Source organism: Zingiber officinale, chromosome 8A (genome assembly GCF_018446385.1).
Source record: "Zingiber officinale cultivar Zhangliang chromosome 8A, Zo_v1.1, whole genome shotgun sequence".
NCBI lineage: Eukaryota > Viridiplantae > Streptophyta > Magnoliopsida > Zingiberales > Zingiberaceae > Zingiber > Zingiber officinale.
This window is the reverse complement of record NC_056000.1, coordinates 139117599-139138516: the sequence shown is the minus strand read 5'-3', so window position 1 is coordinate 139138516 and position 20918 is coordinate 139117599. Positions and strand designations below refer to the sequence as shown.

General features: G+C 36.8%; 1 protein-coding gene across 6 annotated transcripts in view; it reads left to right on the top strand.

Annotated features, from left to right (window-relative positions):
• The window catches only part of LOC122010410 (D-lactate dehydrogenase [cytochrome], mitochondrial-like), a 106697-nt gene that overhangs the window by 569 nt on the left and 85210 nt on the right, over positions 1 to 20918 (top strand). For all 6 annotated transcript variants that reach the window (XR_006119880.1, XR_006119881.1, XM_042566938.1 and 3 more), the window contains exon 3: positions 20 to 120. Coding sequence is in view for 4 of the 6 variants with exons in the window: in XM_042566938.1 (XP_042422872.1) it covers positions 20 to 120 (101 nt within the window). In the remaining 2 variants the exon portion in view is untranslated. The remainder of the gene's footprint in view (positions 1 to 19; positions 121 to 20918) is intronic.

Genomic DNA, 20918 nt, shown 5'->3' with positions numbered 1-20918 from the left:
TTGGTTGAACATCTCATAGGACAACATGACTGTCGACTATGAAGAGCGTTTTTTTCACGGCACACCTCAGAATAGCTTCCACAGAGCTGTGAATGTACCTGATGTGATCGTCTTTCCAAGGTAGGGATCTGGATATCTTTTGTTGAAAAGTGTATCAGCATAACATCCATATTACTTCCGCAGCAGTCATCAAATTTTTATTTTTATTTTTTGACTTCTATATCAGTTATTACACAGGCTGAAATGCAACTTCTAAGTAATCTTTTACATGCTTTCTGGGATCATGACAAATTGTTAAGGAAACTTCAAATGACTGAGCTTAAGTAGTCACATAGTTATGGATAAGTAATTTGTAGCATTAGTATTTTTGGTAGTGGGTTAAAACTAGACGATGCTGAAATAGTAATCTGTATCATGAAGTTAAACAAGGAAGCCAATCTAGTTGGGTTGAGCTGAGCCACTTGCAATCGATTTTTGGTCCATCCAACTGGTAAAACTAATGAATGGGCCCCACCCCCTTTGGTACATAAGAATATTTGTAAACAGGACCCTCAAGATTATTTCATGCCTATTTCTGATAGTTTTTTTAGCCTTGGATGGAAGTTAATAGAAGTTTTAAAATCATGACCCTGTCTACCTCTAAGAAGGCTTCGATTGATATGATTTGATAAATCAACGAGAATTACATTTTCTAGTGCTAGGCTACTCTATGGATAAATGTATTTGAGAGAAATGTCATTTTATGAAACAATTTTCTCATTCTGATCTAGTTTTTCTAATGATAAATATACCATGCCAGTATTAATTGAATGATGATAATCCATGCCCTTAATCCATAAAAAAGTAGAACAATCCAAGGAATTATGGGTACATGCATTTCCCTTGTATGTAAGGGATGAACATATCTATCGGAAAGTTCATGATATTGTCAACAATTGGAAAGAATCTATAATGCACACATATGAACCCATATATTAAATAAATCTTTAAAATATAAGCTTACATCCTTATTTGGAATCTTCATATGAGGTATAATATGTTTTTTCAATGGCTTATATGTGTAAACAGGATTCTTATGGTCGTTGTCTCCACTTTCTATATCTAAAACAATCAAACATTCGTAATTGAAAGAAATCAATAAATAATATGCCATCTCAGAAACTATGTAACACCTTGGAGATTAGTGTTAGTCGTAAAAACTACCTCTTTGCTAATATATTGATTCTTCTACTATGTTCAAGTTGGGAGTCCTGAGCGACAATATTGGCTTTAGAGATTGTAAAGCATTATGAATGCATTAAACTAAAAGTTTAGACAATATCAAGTTGGGCAAATGCATCCATAGATTACTGAAAATAACTCTAACGTTGACCTTCTTTTGGTTATGATCCTCTAGATAGTGATCTTAGAATGGAGCTTAAAATCATTGAGAAAAAGGATTTCATTGGTCATAAATCATAAACATGATGCCCCCTCCCCCCTGGTGGCCTAAAAGTTGAAGTAGCTATATTCTGACAGTATCGGCTTCATCTTCAAGTTTTTGAGCTATTATATTTCTCTTCATCGAAATATAATATCCAGTTTTGTTCTAACTTTTTATGTTTCTTTTCAAATTGTTCAAGTTTGGCTAAGTCATCTAGTGTAAGATGAATAGCATCTTCTGATGGTAGATAAACACATTCATCTAAGTCTCCAAAAACAAGTTTGTACTCTTTTTGACTTCTTCATTAAGTTGAGTATGTTTAAGTTTGTCTTTGTATCAACATTAGATGTTTTGTTCCTAGTTTTCTAAGTACACTAACAGGATCATTATCTTGTCTAAACATGAGGTTGAAATTATCATCTTCTATATCTTTTTCATTTTGAGAAGTAGAAGACTAATAACCTGAGAATCTGTTAACTTTCCTCATCTATCTTTGTATATGATAGATTCAGTTGGTTGAAGTGTTGATTTAGTATTTTCTAAGTTTATAGTCCATTCTAATCCTGCTAATATTTCTAAATCAAAGTTTCTTGGTTTAAGGAAATGTATTCCTTTAGAAGTAAGTGCTTCAATCATATTGTGACTTTAATTTTAAAGTTTGTGAATATGATTCATTGTTTCCCCTCAAAAATTATATCCAGTTGATATTATCATTTTGGAATTGTCCATATCCTTTTGCTTGCACCAGAATTTTAATGTGTTTAACAAAGTCTTTGATGGTCATGTTAAAAGTAAGTAATTCCTAAGTTGTTGTTCATGTCAACTTCTATAAGTCTAATGACTGCTTTTTCTTTATTAGAGAAATATGAGACATATAAGACTAACAAGACTTTTCCTCCTATTCTTGTCTTGTTAAGCCTCTAAAGTCCAAACACAATTAATCCTAGGTGTATATAATTGTGTCTTCTGGTTAAGAGTGCTATGGTTGACTCTTCATTCATGAGGCTAAATCTTTCTTCTCCTTCATCTAGAAGATAAAGAGGTTCTATTCTGTCTTGTTTAAACACAAAAGTGGTAAAGTTAAGTATCCCCTGACTTTGTCTGAGATTGAGTGTATTTAACTGTTCGTTTGAGAATACTGTTAAATTTCTATTAATGTCTATAAGTTCTTCTAATCTATGATTAGAAAAATTATTTTTTCAAGCTAGAATATTATCTATTCAAGAGGTAGTATTTGTTTCTATTTGTCATATTCGCATTGTTTGAGAAGGGTGGGTAAATGGTTTAGTTTGAGTTCTTGTGAGGCTCATTTAACTAGCTTGAGTTATAAGTTAAGAATTTATACATCGTTGAAGGTTTTCTGGTAACAAATTTTCCGAGAGATAACTTGCTCAAGTCTTTGTTGATGTTGTCCAAAACTTCCTTCCAATTAGTTATTTGCATATTTCCTTGAAGTTGTTTTTCTATCAAGAGTAACCTATTTTCTAGTAATGTTATTCTATGATGTAGTGATGTTAATAGGCCTAGTATAGTATTGTTTTGCTGAGCTAGGATTTGATCTTCTTTCCTAGTTAATTCAATACTACAATATTCATCTTCTTTAGTCTTAGAATATTGGTGCGTATTATAAAGCTTCTTTATACTAAGTGTTTTTAAATCTTAGTTTGTTCATTTATACTTGGTTTCCTAAGTATTTGTGAAGAGCTAGCAACTTCATGAAGTTGAGTCTTATCACTAGCAACTAATTCCTTGAGTTGTAGTAATAGTGCTCTAGATTCAACTTCTAAATTTTGTGATTTATTTGTGTTGATTAATTTGGATATGGCTAGTATGTTATGTTTGATAGGAATACCATCTAATCGTAAAGTTCTTCTTAAGGATTCTTGAGTTTCTTTTAGATAGTCAAGATTCCTTAATACTTCAACTAAGATCTGGTTGTTCTGTACTAAGTTCTTAGTTAAAGTATTTAAATTTTGGAAGATATTTCGTAGTTATGATTCCAATAAGCTTCCTAAACTTAGTCAGTAATGAAATTTAAGTGAGAATTGTCTATGTGCTGATATTGAGTATGAGATTTGATTTTAATGTAGTAACTATGTTTGTTTTGATCTAAAGTGATAATTGTTATTGGTTGTAAAGCTAAGTCTAGATAATCAAGTTTTCTAACTTCCCGTGGAGTGCTAGAAATCGTATACTAAGTGTCCCAAAGTTCGTAATTAAGCTCTAATACCAATATTTGTTTTTGCCATGTGCTTCATCTGTAGTTGTGTAGTGTAAGTATTATTTTCTAAGGTTTTTAACAAAACCAATGTATGTTTTGGGGTGAATCTAGGCACTTTGGAAGGATGTCCTTTTCTGATTTGTTTTTCACTAGTGAACCTCACCCATTAAGAGAAGCAACAAGAACCATATGTCTTATTTCTTCTTTAGGACTTACAACAAGCTTTTACTAGCTCTTATTATCTTAGTTTTACAAGCTTAGAAAAACTTGATGGTTCATCCTCTCTCATAGATAGACCTTTCTACATAATTTAGAGTTGGACAAGGACTAAGGATTTTTTAAGACAAATAGAGAAGAACAGAGCCTTAAGCCTAGAAAACTTTATTATGCTGTCATATGAAAATTTACAAAGACTAGGAGAAATAGTATACAACAACAACTAAGCTTTATCCCACAAGGTGTGGTCGGCCATATGGATTCTTCTATGCCATTGGGTTCTACCTGCTATTGTATCATACTTTATTCTTAAAGAAATTTTATCTTGTTTCATTGTTACTAACTAGGAGAACAAATATAAACTAGGAAATTATAATTTATAAACTAGGAAATTATAGAAACTAAAGGCTTACAAGTACAAGTTAGAGAGTAGAAGTACAAGTTGTAGGTGTTTCTTCGATGATAAATCACACAGGTTTTGAGTGGTTTTTATAGAAGGGAAGCATCCAGGCTTTAAAAAAGAAAACAATCCAACTAAGTTGAATCTTCATATAAGAAGGAATTTTTTGCTGAGTGAGTATTAAATCAGAAGATAAGAATAAAGTAGTAGTCAAGGGTGAACAGTGAGAGTTAATGCTCCCAAAAGTAGTCCTAATTAGATTTCCATCACATATTAAATTTGCTTCTTTGGTGGAGCCCATGAGGTAGGTAAAGTTGAAGCTGACGGTCCTATGACAGTGATGAGCTGACTTTGTTTTTGTGCAACCATTCCTCATCTTCCTCGTGGTAGTATTGACAGAGAGTGGAATGCTAGGTGGAAAATTTATAAGGGAAGAAAACAGTTCCCATGTCTTTTTGAAACGACTCTAACCACTTACCCACAACTGAACCATACAATATCAACAATACACTGGTAGGTGATTTACTCGAAACTAAACCATAACCCCACGCTAAAGGGAAAACAACTTTGCATCATATATTTGTCAAAAGTTTTAAAAGAAAATTAAGAAAATACATATCTCCCAAGAAACATTTGTGATCTCCTACCAGTGCAAGCCAACAAGGAGTCTCCATCTCATACTAACATAACAATCAAAGGAAAAGGACTAACAACCGGCACTTAGAGCCCTTGGATAGTGTGTGATGCGTTCAACCTCATCTCCTCAGCTACTCCGCCTCCGTGTCCTCTATCACATTCGGGATGACATCTTCCTCACCTGCAATTATGATAGGATGAATCCACTAACCCAACAAGCATAATCCACTAGTAGGAGTAGGATATAGATAATGGATTGGAGCGAAAAGTAGGAAGCATAAAATAGAAATTTACTATACATGAATGAAAACATAAGGTTAGCTTAAGAGAGGAAAAGATAGTGAACATGGGGCATGATTGTAATAACATGTAAAAGCAAAAATCACAAGTATAACCTAATAAACATGTATTTAAGGGAAATTAGTGGTAACCATCATTCGAGTCCGTTTATTCAGTCCATTATCAAACTCTAGAGGTACCTCTTAGGAGTCTTGTATTCATATGGTTTAAACCAGCATATTTCATATTATCATTTTTGTATGGAGGAGCCCTCCCCGGAGCTCATCTCGGGGCACCCATCCCGTACTGTTACCACACATATCCCTAAGCATCCAATTATCATAAATATAAACAAAACAAACATGACTCAACACATTTCATAGATTACAAGTAAACATGCATAGTCTTATATTGTTTTTCATAAAGAACCCAAATCAAAACTTCAAGCAGTGCATTTACCATCTAAATATCATAAGAAATCAATGAAACATCCAAGTATCATACGGGAACAGTGAGAACTTCTAAGTATCATAAAGGAACAATGAAATCCTCTACCTAAACCACCTAAACCACACCCATATTTATTCCTTCGGATCTGTCCAGCATTTTCACAGTCAACACAAGAGGTAAAAGCACAATGACAAACCCCGTTTAAACACTTCAGATCTGTCCAGTATTTTCCACTACCAACACAAGAAATAAAAGCATCATGAAAAGCCATTTTAACCGTTTCAAATCTGTCCGAGAATACCACAGCTAACACAAGATATCAAAGTACAATGAATAACCATCCTAAATGCTACAAATCTGCTTGGAATTTTATAGCAACCTTGAAGAAACGAGAACCACAAACGGAAAGGTTACAATCTACTAAGTCCATCCCAGAATCTCAGCATCATCACCAAGAGCAAGATCGCAGTAAAGAAATAAATCCAAACTATTCCAAACCAAAACATCCCGTAGGAGCAATGCAAGGAAGACAATTCGGGTTTCAAAACTTCTCAAATTTGTCCCATGAAATCAAACCGCTACAATGAAGTAAAGCCACATCAAAAACCCATCACGAACCTCCAATCACGGAGTTTAAAAATCAAACTTAGAACCTCAATAAAGAAACAGGGACACCCTTCGGAATCTATATGCATTTAACTCCCCATCAACCTACCGACATCTACACCTATAGAATGGATTACACTTGCCTTTTCCTCTTCTTATGCCGCTGACGGGAGCCCTAGCCCACGGGACAACGCACCGACAGTGAAGGGTAGCGTCGTCTACCGAGGTCGCCGGGGCTTAGGGCACGGGGGTGGGTTGTGTCGGCGGAGAGGAGAGGGGGGAAAAATCGAGATGAGAGGGTGAGGTAATGAAATAGAAATTAGGTTTTAAGTTATATATATTTGGGTAATTAGATCTCAACTATATGTTGATTGAATCTATTAACTCCTACTGTTATTCTAAACAGGCTCCCTTAAAGTCCAATAGGCTTATCCCTATCAACAGGTCATATGAGCCTTGTTTAACCTTTAAAAAATTTCTGAAAATTTCCCAAAAATTCTATAAAATAATTTCTTAGTGAACGACTATTATAATAATAATAATAATAATTATTATTATTATTATTATATTGTCACCAGATTACCTTCGTCCTCGAGCTAATCTAACTTCCTAATTTAATCATTCGACGTTAATGAGACCTTACAACTCTCCCTTCCTTAAAATAATTTCGTCCTCGAAATTAAACCTTGGACTTACCAAATAGCTCAAGGTAGCGGTTGTGCATGTCCACTTCAGTCTCCCAGGTAGCCTCCTCCACAAGCTGATTCTTCCATAAGACCTTCATCATCTTGATTTCCCTGTTCCTCAACCTTCGGACTTGTCGATCAAGGATTTGAATCGACGTTTTCTCGTACGACAGGTTTGGTGTCCACTGCACGGGCTCATGACGAATCACATGAGAAGGATTAGAAATGTACTTCCTAAGCATGGAAATGTGGAACACGTTATGAACTTCTGATAGGTTTGGTGGTAGGGCAACTCGATAGACTCGAGTTCCAATTTGGTCCAAAATCTCAAAAGGTCTAATATACCTTGGACTGAGTTTTCCATTCTTTCTGAATCTCAGTACCCCCTTCATTGGTGACACCTTTAGGAAAACATGGTCTCTAGTAACAAGTCTGTCACATTTGTAAAACAAATTAATCCATTTATACTCAACCGAACCCCTTTAACCTACACTAAGGTAGTATAGTAGAGGACCGGGTCGTCTCTCACGTGGAAACAGTGATAGGACGTTTGATCTCAGACGAAATCGAATAATGGGGTTTTGTTTTGGAATTTCTACACCTAATGCAAATAAGGAAATCCTAACTAACCAGCAAATATGAACTCACAATGCAGTGTCACTCTACACTATGAGGATCCAAGAAACATTCATAAAGAAAGTAATAATCAAAGACAATTAACTAAACAACTTAACAACAATTAAACAAAACCTAATTATGCATAAAAGCTAAACTTGTATCACATTGTCACCCTATGATACAAGATCAACAATCATACATAAATGGAACTCAACAGAATATAAAACTAAACAAAGTGCAATCTATCAATCTAAGGAGCAATAACAAACATAACAACCTAATTAAGCAAGAAAGTAAACTACATTAACTTTAAACAATTAACACGACGGTAAACTAACAACTAAGCAACATGAATCAAAACATTAACTACAATATCCAAAATGCATAAGAATAAAGATAAAGAAAATCAAACATGAAAACAAACTAAACTAATCAACGACATCCATTCCTCCACAATCATACATCAATCCAACTACCAATCGACTACCCGTCGTTGTCACACAAAGGGCCCAGATCTGGAACGCCGTCTCTGGTGAACAACAAACAACGGCTGCCTACTGCTCACGAACAACTTCCTTGAGTGATCTGCCGGAATTGGAGAGCTTCTGCCGGAATGGAAGTATGCACTGAGATTGCTGGAATTCCTGCCTTCGGAACGCCGTCCGCAAGAAGCCACAACACTGCTTAGTGATGGAAGAAGAAGAAATTCACCGGAGAAGAAGATGGGGCAGCCGGCTTCCTCCTCGGAAGCTTTTGCTTTCGGAATGCTGTCCGCAGAAGACTTCCTCTGAGGAAGGTATGAAGAAGGGTGCTTGCCGGAGAAGAACACCTCGCCGTCAAGAAAACCCTAGACCCAAAGTCGCTGTCCGCTCAAAGAGACCGCCGGAGCTTGCTGCCGTCACTGAGTTGAGCAGATCAGAGAAGAGGAGAAATGGATGTGGAGGACCGGCCGACGACAGTGAAAGTAAGGGAAGCCGCTGGCCGGAGAGAAGGGAGAAGAAGAAGGAAGCCGGTGGGGGGAGTCTGCGCGTGCCCTAGCGCGTCGCAAGAGAAGAGGTGTCTTGGTCGGCACTGTGCCGTGCGGGTGATGAAGGAAAGTTTCTTAACGGGTCGGGTAAAGGTTTTGGGTAAAGGAAAAGATCCGTTAAAGCTTAGACCCGGTTCATTAAGAGTAGAGTTCAAATTGGGCTTCAAATTGGATGAATTGGGCTTTGGATAAGGCTTAGAAATGGATTGTTGTGATTGGATTCTTCTTTCTTGATCCAAATTAAAATGAAATGAACTAAGCTCTTCAAATTAGCTCATGCTCAACCCTAGCATGGCATCCAATTGATTTGACTCAACTCATGTCTATGGCTCCTCTTTAATTCCCTACAAAATCATGATAAAAACATGAGATTAAATTCCAGAATTTGTAGAAAATTTACAATTAAATCCAAAATGAGTCCATATTCGCAAATCATGATATAAACACAACATTAAGTATGCGAGAAGGTAGAAAATGTTAAGTATAAGAGCTAAAATAATACACAAAAATACCCATTATCAACTCCCCCACAAGAATACCCGCACTTATTCTTGCTCGTCTCGAGCAAGTAAAATAAAACAAGAAAGATAACTAAAAATGCATCCCCTTAGCAATTCTCAACCATGCTTAGAAAATAATGAAAAGAAAGTTACCTAAGATTGTCTAATTCAAATGACCAAGGCATTCATGGATTCACTTCATGCAATAATTAATAAGCATGATAACTTCAATTCATAATAGATAAACTGAAAATGATAATAAAATAATCTCACAAGGAAAGTAATGGTGACTCTCCTCTTATATAAATGCAATAATGGAGCTTACTCAAGCTACTCATGATTTATGCACTACCATAAGCTTGATTTTCTTCTAATCTCCACCACTATAAACATAAGAGTGTACAATAAAATAGTGAAGGCATTATTTGAAATGTAAGGGAAACATGAATAAAGCAAATGTAGTATAAGAGAAGAAGTAAAGAAGATAAAGCAAGTTATTGGTGGAAGACATGGACATAATGGAATGTTACATAGATGAGTACAATAGAACAATGCCCAAAAAGATATTCCATCCAACTCCCAAGCTAGCTTTCCACAACTCAATAAAAATGTGAACAATCTCTACAATAGTTTTTCAATAAACATGCACTCATGATCTACAATAAAATCCAAATTTTGCTACCATAATGATTGTCACTAACAAAAAATTCTATCACCTTTCACCAATACAATAAAAATGTGAACAACTCCTACTCTAGCATTTCACACTAAAAATCTACACATGATATACAATAATACCTCAATATCGCTAAAGTAAAAATTGTCAATCATAAAAATTCTACTACAAATGAATAAAAATGGCACATGTCAATATTTTTCACAACTCCAATAAACATGTAGACAACCTCTACTATAGCTTTTCAATGAAAATACAATAATAACATGCAATAAAATTTCAATGTCGCTATAATAAAGATTATCACTATCAAAAAGTTCTACCACATATGAATACACAAATAGCACAACATATCAAAGTTTTTTTTTTCCTTTTTTTTTTCTTTTGGTTTTCACTTTTTTTTTCTTGTTTTTTTTTTCTTCTTTGCTGTTTTTTTTTTATTTCTGATTTGTTTGTTTTTTTTTCTTTTTTTTCACTTTTTTTTTAACACGTTGTACATCACTATACAACATCATCCATAGCTCAAATAAAAAGATAAAGCATGGTTTACCTATGGTGATCAAGCATGGTTCACCTATGCCTCTCCTAAATTTTACTAAGCTATTTCTCTCCCCCACACTTAAACTTTTGACCGTCCCGGGCAAAATACTCATCATGTACATCCAAAAATATCCACATCCCAAGAGAGTAAAAGAGTGAAATAAAAGGAAATAAATGGGAGAGAAAAGAATGATATGATGGATGATATGGATTTTATTTAAGAAACATGTGATAACAGAAGGAATGAATAAAAGAAAGTGAGATAGCTTTCAATAAAATCATGCAAACCTATGATAATGTGGGCTCGAAAGAATTAAGCAAGTTCTAGAGTAGCATTAACCACAAGTGCATCACATATCAATAGGAATAATAGGCTTAAAAATATCCTCACTAGGTATATCAAAAATTATCATCTCAATCTACCAACATGAAATCCATTACCAAGTTGTAACCATATGCAATCCAAGAATTCAATCATGACAATAAATCATCAAATTTGACAATCAAATTTAACTAGCTTTCATAATTTCTAAGATGATAAAAAGAATACATAGGGAATTTATTATAAAAGCTGACTAGACAAGCTAAAAATGAACTACCCAGCAAAAGTAAACCAAGCAAACGAAGTAAAAAAATATATATAAGCAGAAAGACAAAGAAAAAGTGAGATGGAACCAACTCCCCTGAAATTCCGGTGGTCGGAGTTGATTCAATTCTAGAAGCCAATCTGGAAGTGGAATGAATGTAGGTGAATTGAGGCTCTCTCCCTTCACCATCGCCTCCTTAAAAATTTTTTCTGGTGGTTGACGACGGTTCAGTTGGAGTGCCCACTCCAGAAGCTTCATTATTGCATAAAGTGTTAGAGTTTTCTTCAAGTGGTGGTCGACGACGGTTCAGTTGGAGTGTCCACTCCAGAAGCTTCATTATTGCATAAAGTGTTACAACTTTCTTCAAGTGGTAGAATACATCCTTGAATGATTTACTGCAAATAAAATATCTGTAGAAATCCTGCACATTAAAAATAAAGGATGCATTCCTTGCACGCATGCTGTGTGAGGACTAGAAATATTAACAAAATCAACAGAGCACGAATCACAAAATGTATCACATCCACTATAATCAAATTGAATTACCTCTATGGTATTTTCTAAAGATTCAGAAGAAATATCAACCTTACCATCCTGAAAGGTACCTGGAGGCTCTAGAACAGTGAATGTGGCATCATCTTGATCATGTAAAGGTACTGGCTCTGGATCAGGTTCAATCAACGGAAGTGATTCTTGAGTTTCCCCTACACTTCCATCGTCACTAGGTACAATAAAAGGCTCAACCGATGGTAGAATAATCGAAGGAAGCGATTCTTGGGTCTCCCCTACACTTCCATCATGATCAATATCACCTGCAACATCAAGAACATCTGAAACAACAATATCATCTACAACAACATAATCAGAATCAACTACAACATCACGATACAAAATACTAGAAGAAGCATGTAGAGTAGCAGGATCAAAGTCAAGAATATCACAAACTCTACAATCTATTTTCTCAGGAATTGATGCGGTAGGTTGATTTGAATGCAACTGTAATTGTGTCGATGAATGTGTTCTTGGCTGGAATTGTGTTTCTTGATGTTGACATAATTTTTGTAACTGCTCCCTAAAATCCTGCTCGGGCTGATGCTGAAGATATGACTGATAATGTTGGGACCAATCAGAATTCCCTTGTTGTGTGTTCCCATACCCGAATCCTGCAACAAAATTATACTGATGGATCTGATAATACTGAGGATCAGGCTGATAATACTGGATCCTGGTAGGGAGTACACTGACAAAGGAATGAACATCTTTAGCAATCACTGGTTTAGTCCCATACTGCTGATAATTTGCAGCCATAATCTCGATAAGTTCTCTGGCCTGAGTAGATGTCTTGTTTACTAGAGCCCCTCCACTAGCTGCATCAACCATACTCCTGTCCATGGGAAGCAATCCCTCATAGAAGTATATAATCAGAAGTTGATCGTTTATCTGGTGCTGAGGGCAACTAGCAACAAGTCTTTTTTAAATCTTTCCCAATATTCTTGAAACGGTTCTCCTGTGAATTGTTGGATTCCACAAATATTCCTCTGAATGGCTGCAATCCTAGAAGCAGGAAAGAACTTCGCCAGAAATATTTTCTTCATTTCAAACCAGCTGATGATAGAGTTGGGTGGGAGACAATACAACCAATCTTTTGCTGAATCTGCTACTGAAAATGGAAATGCTCTAAGTCTAACATCTTCTTCTGATATGCCAAGTGGGTTCCATGAAGAGCAAACCATCTCCAAATCATGTAGATGTCTGTGGGGATCTTCACTAGAAAGTCCATAAAACTTCGGTAGTAGATGTACAATATGCCATAGCTCAAAGTCTGCCTCTAAATCAGAATACCGAATGCAGAATGAATCAACTGACCAATCTAGTGCCTAAAGCTCTTTGAGAGTCTTTTCAATGTTCTTTTCCATGTTGCTCATCAAGTCTGAGATCCTGAACACACTGAACTGCTAATGATATACAAGAGATTTCCTGGTCTTACCTGAAACACTCGTGCAAATAAAATCAAAAGGCACAAGAAAAATATTCAAGATAACACACATGCATACAAGTAATGAATAATGAAGTCCTAACAATATTTTTGAATTTTTATGCAACCACCAAAGAAATAGAAATAAGAGAGAATAAAGTTGAAAAAAAATGAAATGCAAAATATAGAAAAATTGAAATGGTGGTCTAAATGATGAAATTGACCAAAATTGGTCTTTATTCACGGTGTAACTACTAGTATTACTCCTCTCACTCCTTTCCTTCAACCTGCAAAGTTCCAGAGCAAAAAAAGATAGTAGCAGTTAAGTCTAAAGAAAAATAAAATAACAAAGTAGAAAAGTAAGAACAAGATAAAGATAAAATTATATACAGTCTAAAAACATATGAACATCACTAGTTTCCCCGGCAACGGCGCTAAAATTTGGTAACAAGTCTGTCACACTCGTAAAATAAATTAATTCATTTATACTCAACCGAACCCCTTTAACCTACACTAAGGCAGTATAGTAGAGGACCGGGTCGTCTCTCACGTGGAAACAGTGATAGGACGTTTGCTCTTAGACGAAATCGAATAATGGGGTTTTGTTTTGGAATTTCTACACCTAATGCAAATAAGGAAATCCTAGCTAACCAGCAAATATGAACTCACAATGCAGTGTCACTCTACACTATGAGGATCCAAGAAACATTCATAAAGAAAGTAATAATCAAAGACAATTAACTAAACAACTTAACAACAATTAAACAAAACCTAATTATGCATAAAAACTAAACTTGTACCACATTGTCACCCTATGATACAAGATCAACAATCATACATAAATGGAACTAAACAGCATATAAAACTAAACAAAGTGCAATCTATCAATCTAAGGAGCAATAACAAACATAACAACCTAATTAAGCAAGAAAGTAAACTACATTAACCTTAAACAATTAACACGAAGGTAAACTAACAACTAAGCAGCATGAATCAAAACATTAACTACAATATCCAAAATGCATAAGAATAAATATAAAGCAAATCAAACATGAAAACAAACTAAACTAATCAACGACATCCATTCCTCCACAATCATACATCAATCCAACTACCAATCGACTACCCGTCGTCGTCACACAAAGGGCCCAGATCTGGAACGTCGTCTCTGGTGAACAACAAACAACGACTGCCTACTGCTCACGAACAGCTTCCATGAGTGATCTGCCGGAATTGGAGAGCTTCTGTCGGAATGGAAGTATGCACTGACATTGCTGGAATTCCTGCCTTCGGAACGCCGTCCACAAGAAGCCACAACACTGCTTAGTGATGGAAGAAGAAGAAATTCGCAGGAGAAGATGGGGCAGCCGGCTTCCTCCTCGGAAGCTTCTGCTTTCGGAACGCTGTTCGCAGAAGACTTCCTCTGAGGAAGGTATGAAGAAGGGTGCTTGCCGGAGAAGAACACCTCGCCGTCAAGAAAACCCTAGACCCAAAGCCGCTGTCCGCTCAAAGAGACCGCTGGAGCTTGCTGCCGTCGCCGAGTTGAGCAGATCGGAGAAGAGGAGAAATGGATGTGGAGGACCGGCCGACGGCAGTGAAAGTAAGGGAAGCCGCCGGCCGGAGAGAAGGGAGAAGAAGAAGGAAGCCGGTGGGGGGAGTCTGCGCGTGCCCTAGCGCGTTGCGAGAGAAGAGGTGTCTTGGTCGGCACTATGCCGTGTTGGTGATGAAGGAAAGTTTCTTAACGGGTCGGGTAAAAGTTTTGGGTAAAGGAAAAGATCCGTTAAAGCTTAGACCCGGTTCATTAAGAGTAGAGTTCAAATTGGGCTTCAAATTGGATGAGTTGGGCTTTGGATAAGGCTTAGAAATGGATTGTTGTGATTGGATTCTTCTTTCTTGATCCAAATTAAAATGAAATGAACTAAGCTCTTCAAATTAGCTCATGCTCAACCCTAGCATTGCATCCAATTGATTTAACTCAACTCATGTCTATGACTCCTCTTTAATTCTCTACAAAATCATGATAAAAACATGAAATTAAATTCCACAATTTGTAGGAAATTTACAATTAAATCCAAAATGAATCCATATTCGCAAATCATGATATAAACACAACATTAAGTATGCGAGAAGGTAGAAAATGCTAAGTATAAGAGCCAAAATAATACACAAAAATACCCATTATCAGTCTCCCACTTCAAACTTCAAATCTTTTCGTCATTGGTCGGCATAACTCTTCTGGCGACTCTGTGCTGTCTGCATTCTATCTCGAATCTTAGCCACTAGATTCACTATGTGAGTCACAATATCTAGGCCCAAAATCACCCTCTCTCCTACCTCATCCCAATGTAGTGGAGTTCTGTATCTCCTTCTATACAATGCTTCATATGGAGCCATACCTATAGTAGCTTGGTAGCTGTTGTTGTAATTGAACTCCACCAGGGGCAATCAACTTCCCTTGAAGTCAATCATGTTGGCTCGAAGCATATCCTCCAGAATCTAAATAACCCGTTCTGATTGACCATCTGTTTGAGGGTGGAATGCCATGCTAAAGGCAAGCTTTGTACCTAATCCTCGGTGCAAATTTTCCCAAAACTCGGAAGTGAATCTTGGGTCCCTGTTTGACACTATTCGGGCCGGAATTCCATGTAGACGGACAATCTCTCAGATATATAATTTTGCATACTGCGTCATGGTGAACATTGTCTTTATTGGCAGAAGGTGAGCCGATTTGGTCAGCGATCCACAATCACCCATATGACATTGGATCCCCTTGGTGAGGTTGATAATCCTACCACAAAGTCCATGATTATATCTTCCCACTTCCATGTGGGAATCAGAAGCGGTTCTAGTAGTCCCGCTGGCCTCTGATGTTCGGCCTTCACTTGCTGGCAAGTAAGGTATTCGTGAACTACTCTGACTATGTCTTTCTTCATGCTCGGACACCAATATAGTGATTGCATATCTTTGTACATCTTCGTACTTCCGGGGTGAACAGAGTGTGGAGTAGTATGTGCCTCAATCATAAGGTCTTCTCTAAGTGTACCAACCTTAGGCACCCAGATACGACCCTTGTATTTCACAACCCCATCAACCATTGAGTAAGTAGCGCTACCTTTACCTTCATCTCTACGTGTCCATTCCATCAGCTGCGGATCTGAGGCTTGCCCTATCCGAATCTGGTCCAGTAGGTTTGATGTAACTGTTAGTGTGGGCAAACCAATGTGCTCATTTGGTATGAACACTTCCAGACCCATCCGTTGAAATTCTGATATCAGCTGTTACTGTATTGTCAACTGTGATAACATTGCGGGCTTGCGACTCAGGGCGTCTGCCACCATATTAGCCTTACCTAGATGGTAGTTAATGTCGCAGTCATAGTCTTTCACCAACTTCAGCCAGCGTCTCTGCCTCATATTTAATTCCTTATGGGTGAAGAAATATTTTAGGCTTTTGTGGTCATCGAAGATCTCACAATGTTCGCCATAAAGGTAATGCCTCCATATCTTTAAAGCAAAAACGATTGTCGTCAATTCTAGATCACGCGTGGGATAATTTTGTTCATGCACCTTTAACTGATGAGAAGCATAGACGATGGACCTCTCATTTTGCATTAGCACAACCTCTAAACCATTCTTGGAGGCATCTGTGTACACCGCAAACCGCCAAGTGCCACTTGGAATTGCAAGCACTGGCGTTGTCATCAATCTTTCTTTCAGCTCCTCAAAACTCGTATCACACTGGTCCGTCCATTTATATTTTACCCTTTTCTTGGTCAGCGAAGTCAGTGGTAAGACAATCCGTGCAAAAGTTCTGTATGAACCTTCGATAACCTACTAGCCCTAGAAAGCTTCGGATTTAGTGGCATTCCTTGGAGTCGTCCAATTCCGGATTGCTTCTACCTTAGTTGGATCCACTTCTATACCTCTTTCTGAGATGATATGTCCCAAGAATGTAATCTGTTCTAACCAGAAGTCACATTTACTAAACTTTGCATATAGACGTCTATCCTTCAGCGTATGTAGCATCACAGTTAAATGCTGATGATGCTCTTCGCGACTACGGGAGTAGATTAATATATTATCAATGAAGACAATAACAAATTGGTCTAGGTATGGCTGGAAAATTCGGTTCATCAAGTTCATAAAGGCCGTTGGGGCGTTAATAAGCCCAAACGACATAACTAGAAACTCATAGTGGTCGTATTGAGTTCTGAATGCGGTCTTATGGACGTCCTCTTCTTTCACCTTTAGTTGATGGTAATCGGACCTCAAATTGATTTTCGAGAATACCATTGCGCCTTGTAGTTGGTCAAACAAGTCATTAATCTAGGGCAATGCGTATTTATTTTTAACTGTAACTTGGTTTAGCTCCCGATAGTTGATGCATAGTCACATTGTCCCATCCTTCTTGCAACAAACAACTCGGCGCTCCCCACGGTGACACACTCAGTCGGATGAAAGCCTTATCCAGTAGCTCTTGCAGCTGCTCCTTCAGCTCTTTCATTTCCGTAGGTGCCAATCGGTATGGTGCTTTGGACAAAGGAGTAGTTCCAGGTATCAAGGATGTCAAGGGATTTCAAGAATTTCTGTAGGTGCCAATCGGTATGGTGCTTTCAGTAGTTTTTTCTACCTTGGCTTCAAGGATTTCAAGGGATTGATAATCCATTGGCCTTTGTGGTATCCTTGAAGCCGGTGCAAAGATTAACTCACTTTGTTGGTGCAAATATTAACTCACTAAAATCTTCAATTAAGGGATTATAATTCCTTTTGGAGTAAGACTGCAAGTAATCACCTTTTGCTACAGCAATTTCTTACAAATTAGTCAATATTTTTTTTGCATGTATGAAAAATGGGAGTGAGGTTTAAGTCAAGTTTAAAATTAAATTTTAAAGGGAACTTCCCAATTTAAAATTTCAAGAAATCTTATACGTTTAAGGGGGAGTTGACATTAAGGAGGAGTTATGAAATTCATGTATGACTACACTCTCCTAGGTGACTTGACCCTAACTTCTTCATCAGTACTTTACTTAAAACTGACGAGAAAACCAAGCTAGAAAAATCCTACTTAATAGCAGCCACTGATTCTGATGGTAATGGACAGTGTTCTAAATGATAGCTGAGGCGGCCACCTAGGTGCCTAGGCACTGCACCGCCTTTGCCCTAGGCGGTGCTTTGGGTGGTTATAGTCGAGGCAAGGTTGGTGAGGTTGGCTAGGTAGTGCGCGAGGTGGCCGAGGCAGTGGGTCTGGATGGGTTGTTTGGGCTTGGCGACGAGTCCGGACGCGTCATGCGGCCTCGGCAGGGTTGCCCCAGCTCGACGATGGGCCTGGATGCGTCACCCGAGCTAGGCGATGAGCCCGAACGCTTCGCTCGGGCTCGACGACGAGCACAAATGCGTCGCACGGTCCCGTTGTTGCGTCTAGTCTCATCACACGGATTAGAATAGTTGTAAGAGGAGTTAGGTTAGGATTTAATTAAATAACTACCTAAATAATTTTAATCGACTCGTAGGTATGATTGATATAATTTAAATAAACTTAATGAAAACCAAATAAAATTATCCCATTAATTAATATATATTTATTAAATATTTTTTAATGGTATTTTTAATTCAATCACCTAGGTACCGTCTACCTACCGCTCCACCATCGCCTACTGCCATTTACAACACTGCTAGTGGTAAATACTTACCGTCTTCCTCCAAAAGGAATTATAATCCTTTAATTGAAGACTTTAGTTAGTTAAGCCTTACACTAGCTTGAAGGATACCACAAAGCCTAATGAATTATCAATCACTTGAAATCATTAAAGGCCAGGCCAAAAAACTGAAAGCATCTTTTATGAGAAGAAGAATCTAATAGAAGCTTATATTCAAATTCTTGGGAAAGATTCTACTTTCCAACAATCTGTGGAGCTTCGTGAAGTCCTTAAATGGTTTCATGAAAATCCCACTACATGTATTACTATCGTATATGCAGAAAAATATAACTATAAACTTAAGTGTCGGAAGACATTTCTTCAATATTTTGATCTAGAAACATTAGCATCCGGATGTAGATGCCAACTACTTTATTCTTATTGAAGAACTAATATTTATTTTGAAAAATTTGAATAAAAGAATTACATAGGAAGACTTATTATACATTTCACTTTAATGAACTTCAGACTACGAAATCAATTATGGGTCAATGACCTGGATTCTATACTAGAATTCTCTTATAAACTTGGTGTTGTCCTACAACATTCCTCGGAAGACCAAGAAACTTTTGCACTTTGCTCCTTTGACGGTTCTCCTCCCGAATGGATTAATTTAAAAATTGAACCAGCCATAAATGTAATCAAGATAGATATATAAGTAGTCAATATTCGAGATCTTACTTTTGAAGGCTACCTTTCAAATCCTGAGAAAGAATAATTATCCACTAAACCTATAGAAGACCGGTAAAAACATCGAAAATCTTCTATTCAAAGGCAATTCCTGGTTATGGGATAAATACTATGATCCATTTGAATTCATACATGCAGGAGAAACATACAAGATTTTCTGGCCAAAAGACATGCAAATTGTTTTCTTCCTTTATAAATTTTTCACCTAGCATTTCACTATTTGTCAATACTACTACGAGAAAAATGAGGAATGGTTGCACAAAAACAAAGTCAGCTCATCACCGTCACAAGGACTATTAACTTCAACTTTACCTACCTATGTAGGCTCTACTGAAGAAGCAAATTTAATCAATGTGATGAAAATCACTTTTTAGAGTACTAACTCTCACTCTTCACCCTAACTATTACTTTGTTTAAATCTTCTAATTTAATACTCATTCTGCAGAAGATGCTCTCTTATCTTAACACTCCACTGAAAAGATTCCTTCGTATTTGATGACTCAGGCTTAGTTGAATTGCTTTTCTTTTCTGAAGTGTGCGTGCTTCCTTTCTATAAAAACCACTCGAAGCCTATGTGCTTCATCATTGAAGAAACACACACAACTTGTACTTCTACTATCCAACTTGTATTTGTAAACCTTTAGTTTATGCAATTTCCTAGTTTGTAAATTGTAATTTCCTAGTTTATACTAGTTCTCCTAGATAGTAATAATAAAATAAGATAAAATTTCTTTAAGTATAAATGAGGATATAGTAGAAGAATTCATAGAGCCGGTCACACCTAGTGGGATAAAACAATCGTTGTTGTATATTAGTTCTCGTAGTCTTTCTAAATTTTTATTTGGTAGCATAATAGACTCCGAGAGACACGTTTAAGATGATACGGACATGTACTTAGACGACCAATAAATGCTCCAGTTAGGCGATGTGAAACTATGATAAACATACATATCAAACGAGGAAGAGGAAAACAAAAAAAAAACTTTGTTAGCAACAATAAAACAAGATAAAATTTATTTGAATATAGATGATGATATAATAGAAGATACAGCTCAATGGCGTAAAAGGATTCATACAGCCGACCCCACTTAGTGGGAAAAAGCTTGGTTGTTGTTGTTGTTGTTGTTGTAGCATAATAGACCTTGCTTGGCCTAAGGAATTTTCAAAAATCCTCAGTTCTTGTCCAAGTTTTACATTATGTTAAAAGGTCTATCTATGAGAGAGGATACCTGTGCTGGCTAAGTAAAGACAATAAGCGCTAGTGAAAGCTTATTGTAAGTCCTAAAGAAGCCGGGATAGAGTATGAAAAATAAGACATAAGGTTCTTGTTGTTTCCTAATAGGTGAAGAAGTTCACAGTTGATAAGTAAATTGGAAAAAGACATCCTTCCAAAGATTTATCCCAAAACAAACAAAACTCCAAAATAGACACTGGCTTGTTAAAAAACCTTAGAAAATAATTCTTAGACTCTATCAACCACAACTCTAAATGGAGCACATCATAAAAACACGCAAACATATTGGTATTAGAGCTGAATTACGTACTTTGGGACACTTAGTATATGATTTCTAATGCTCCACATGAATTTATAAAACTTAATTATCTAGACTTAACTTTACATCCCAGAACAATTATTACTTTTAGATCAAAACAAGCATAGTTGTTACATTAGAATCAAATCTCACACATTATC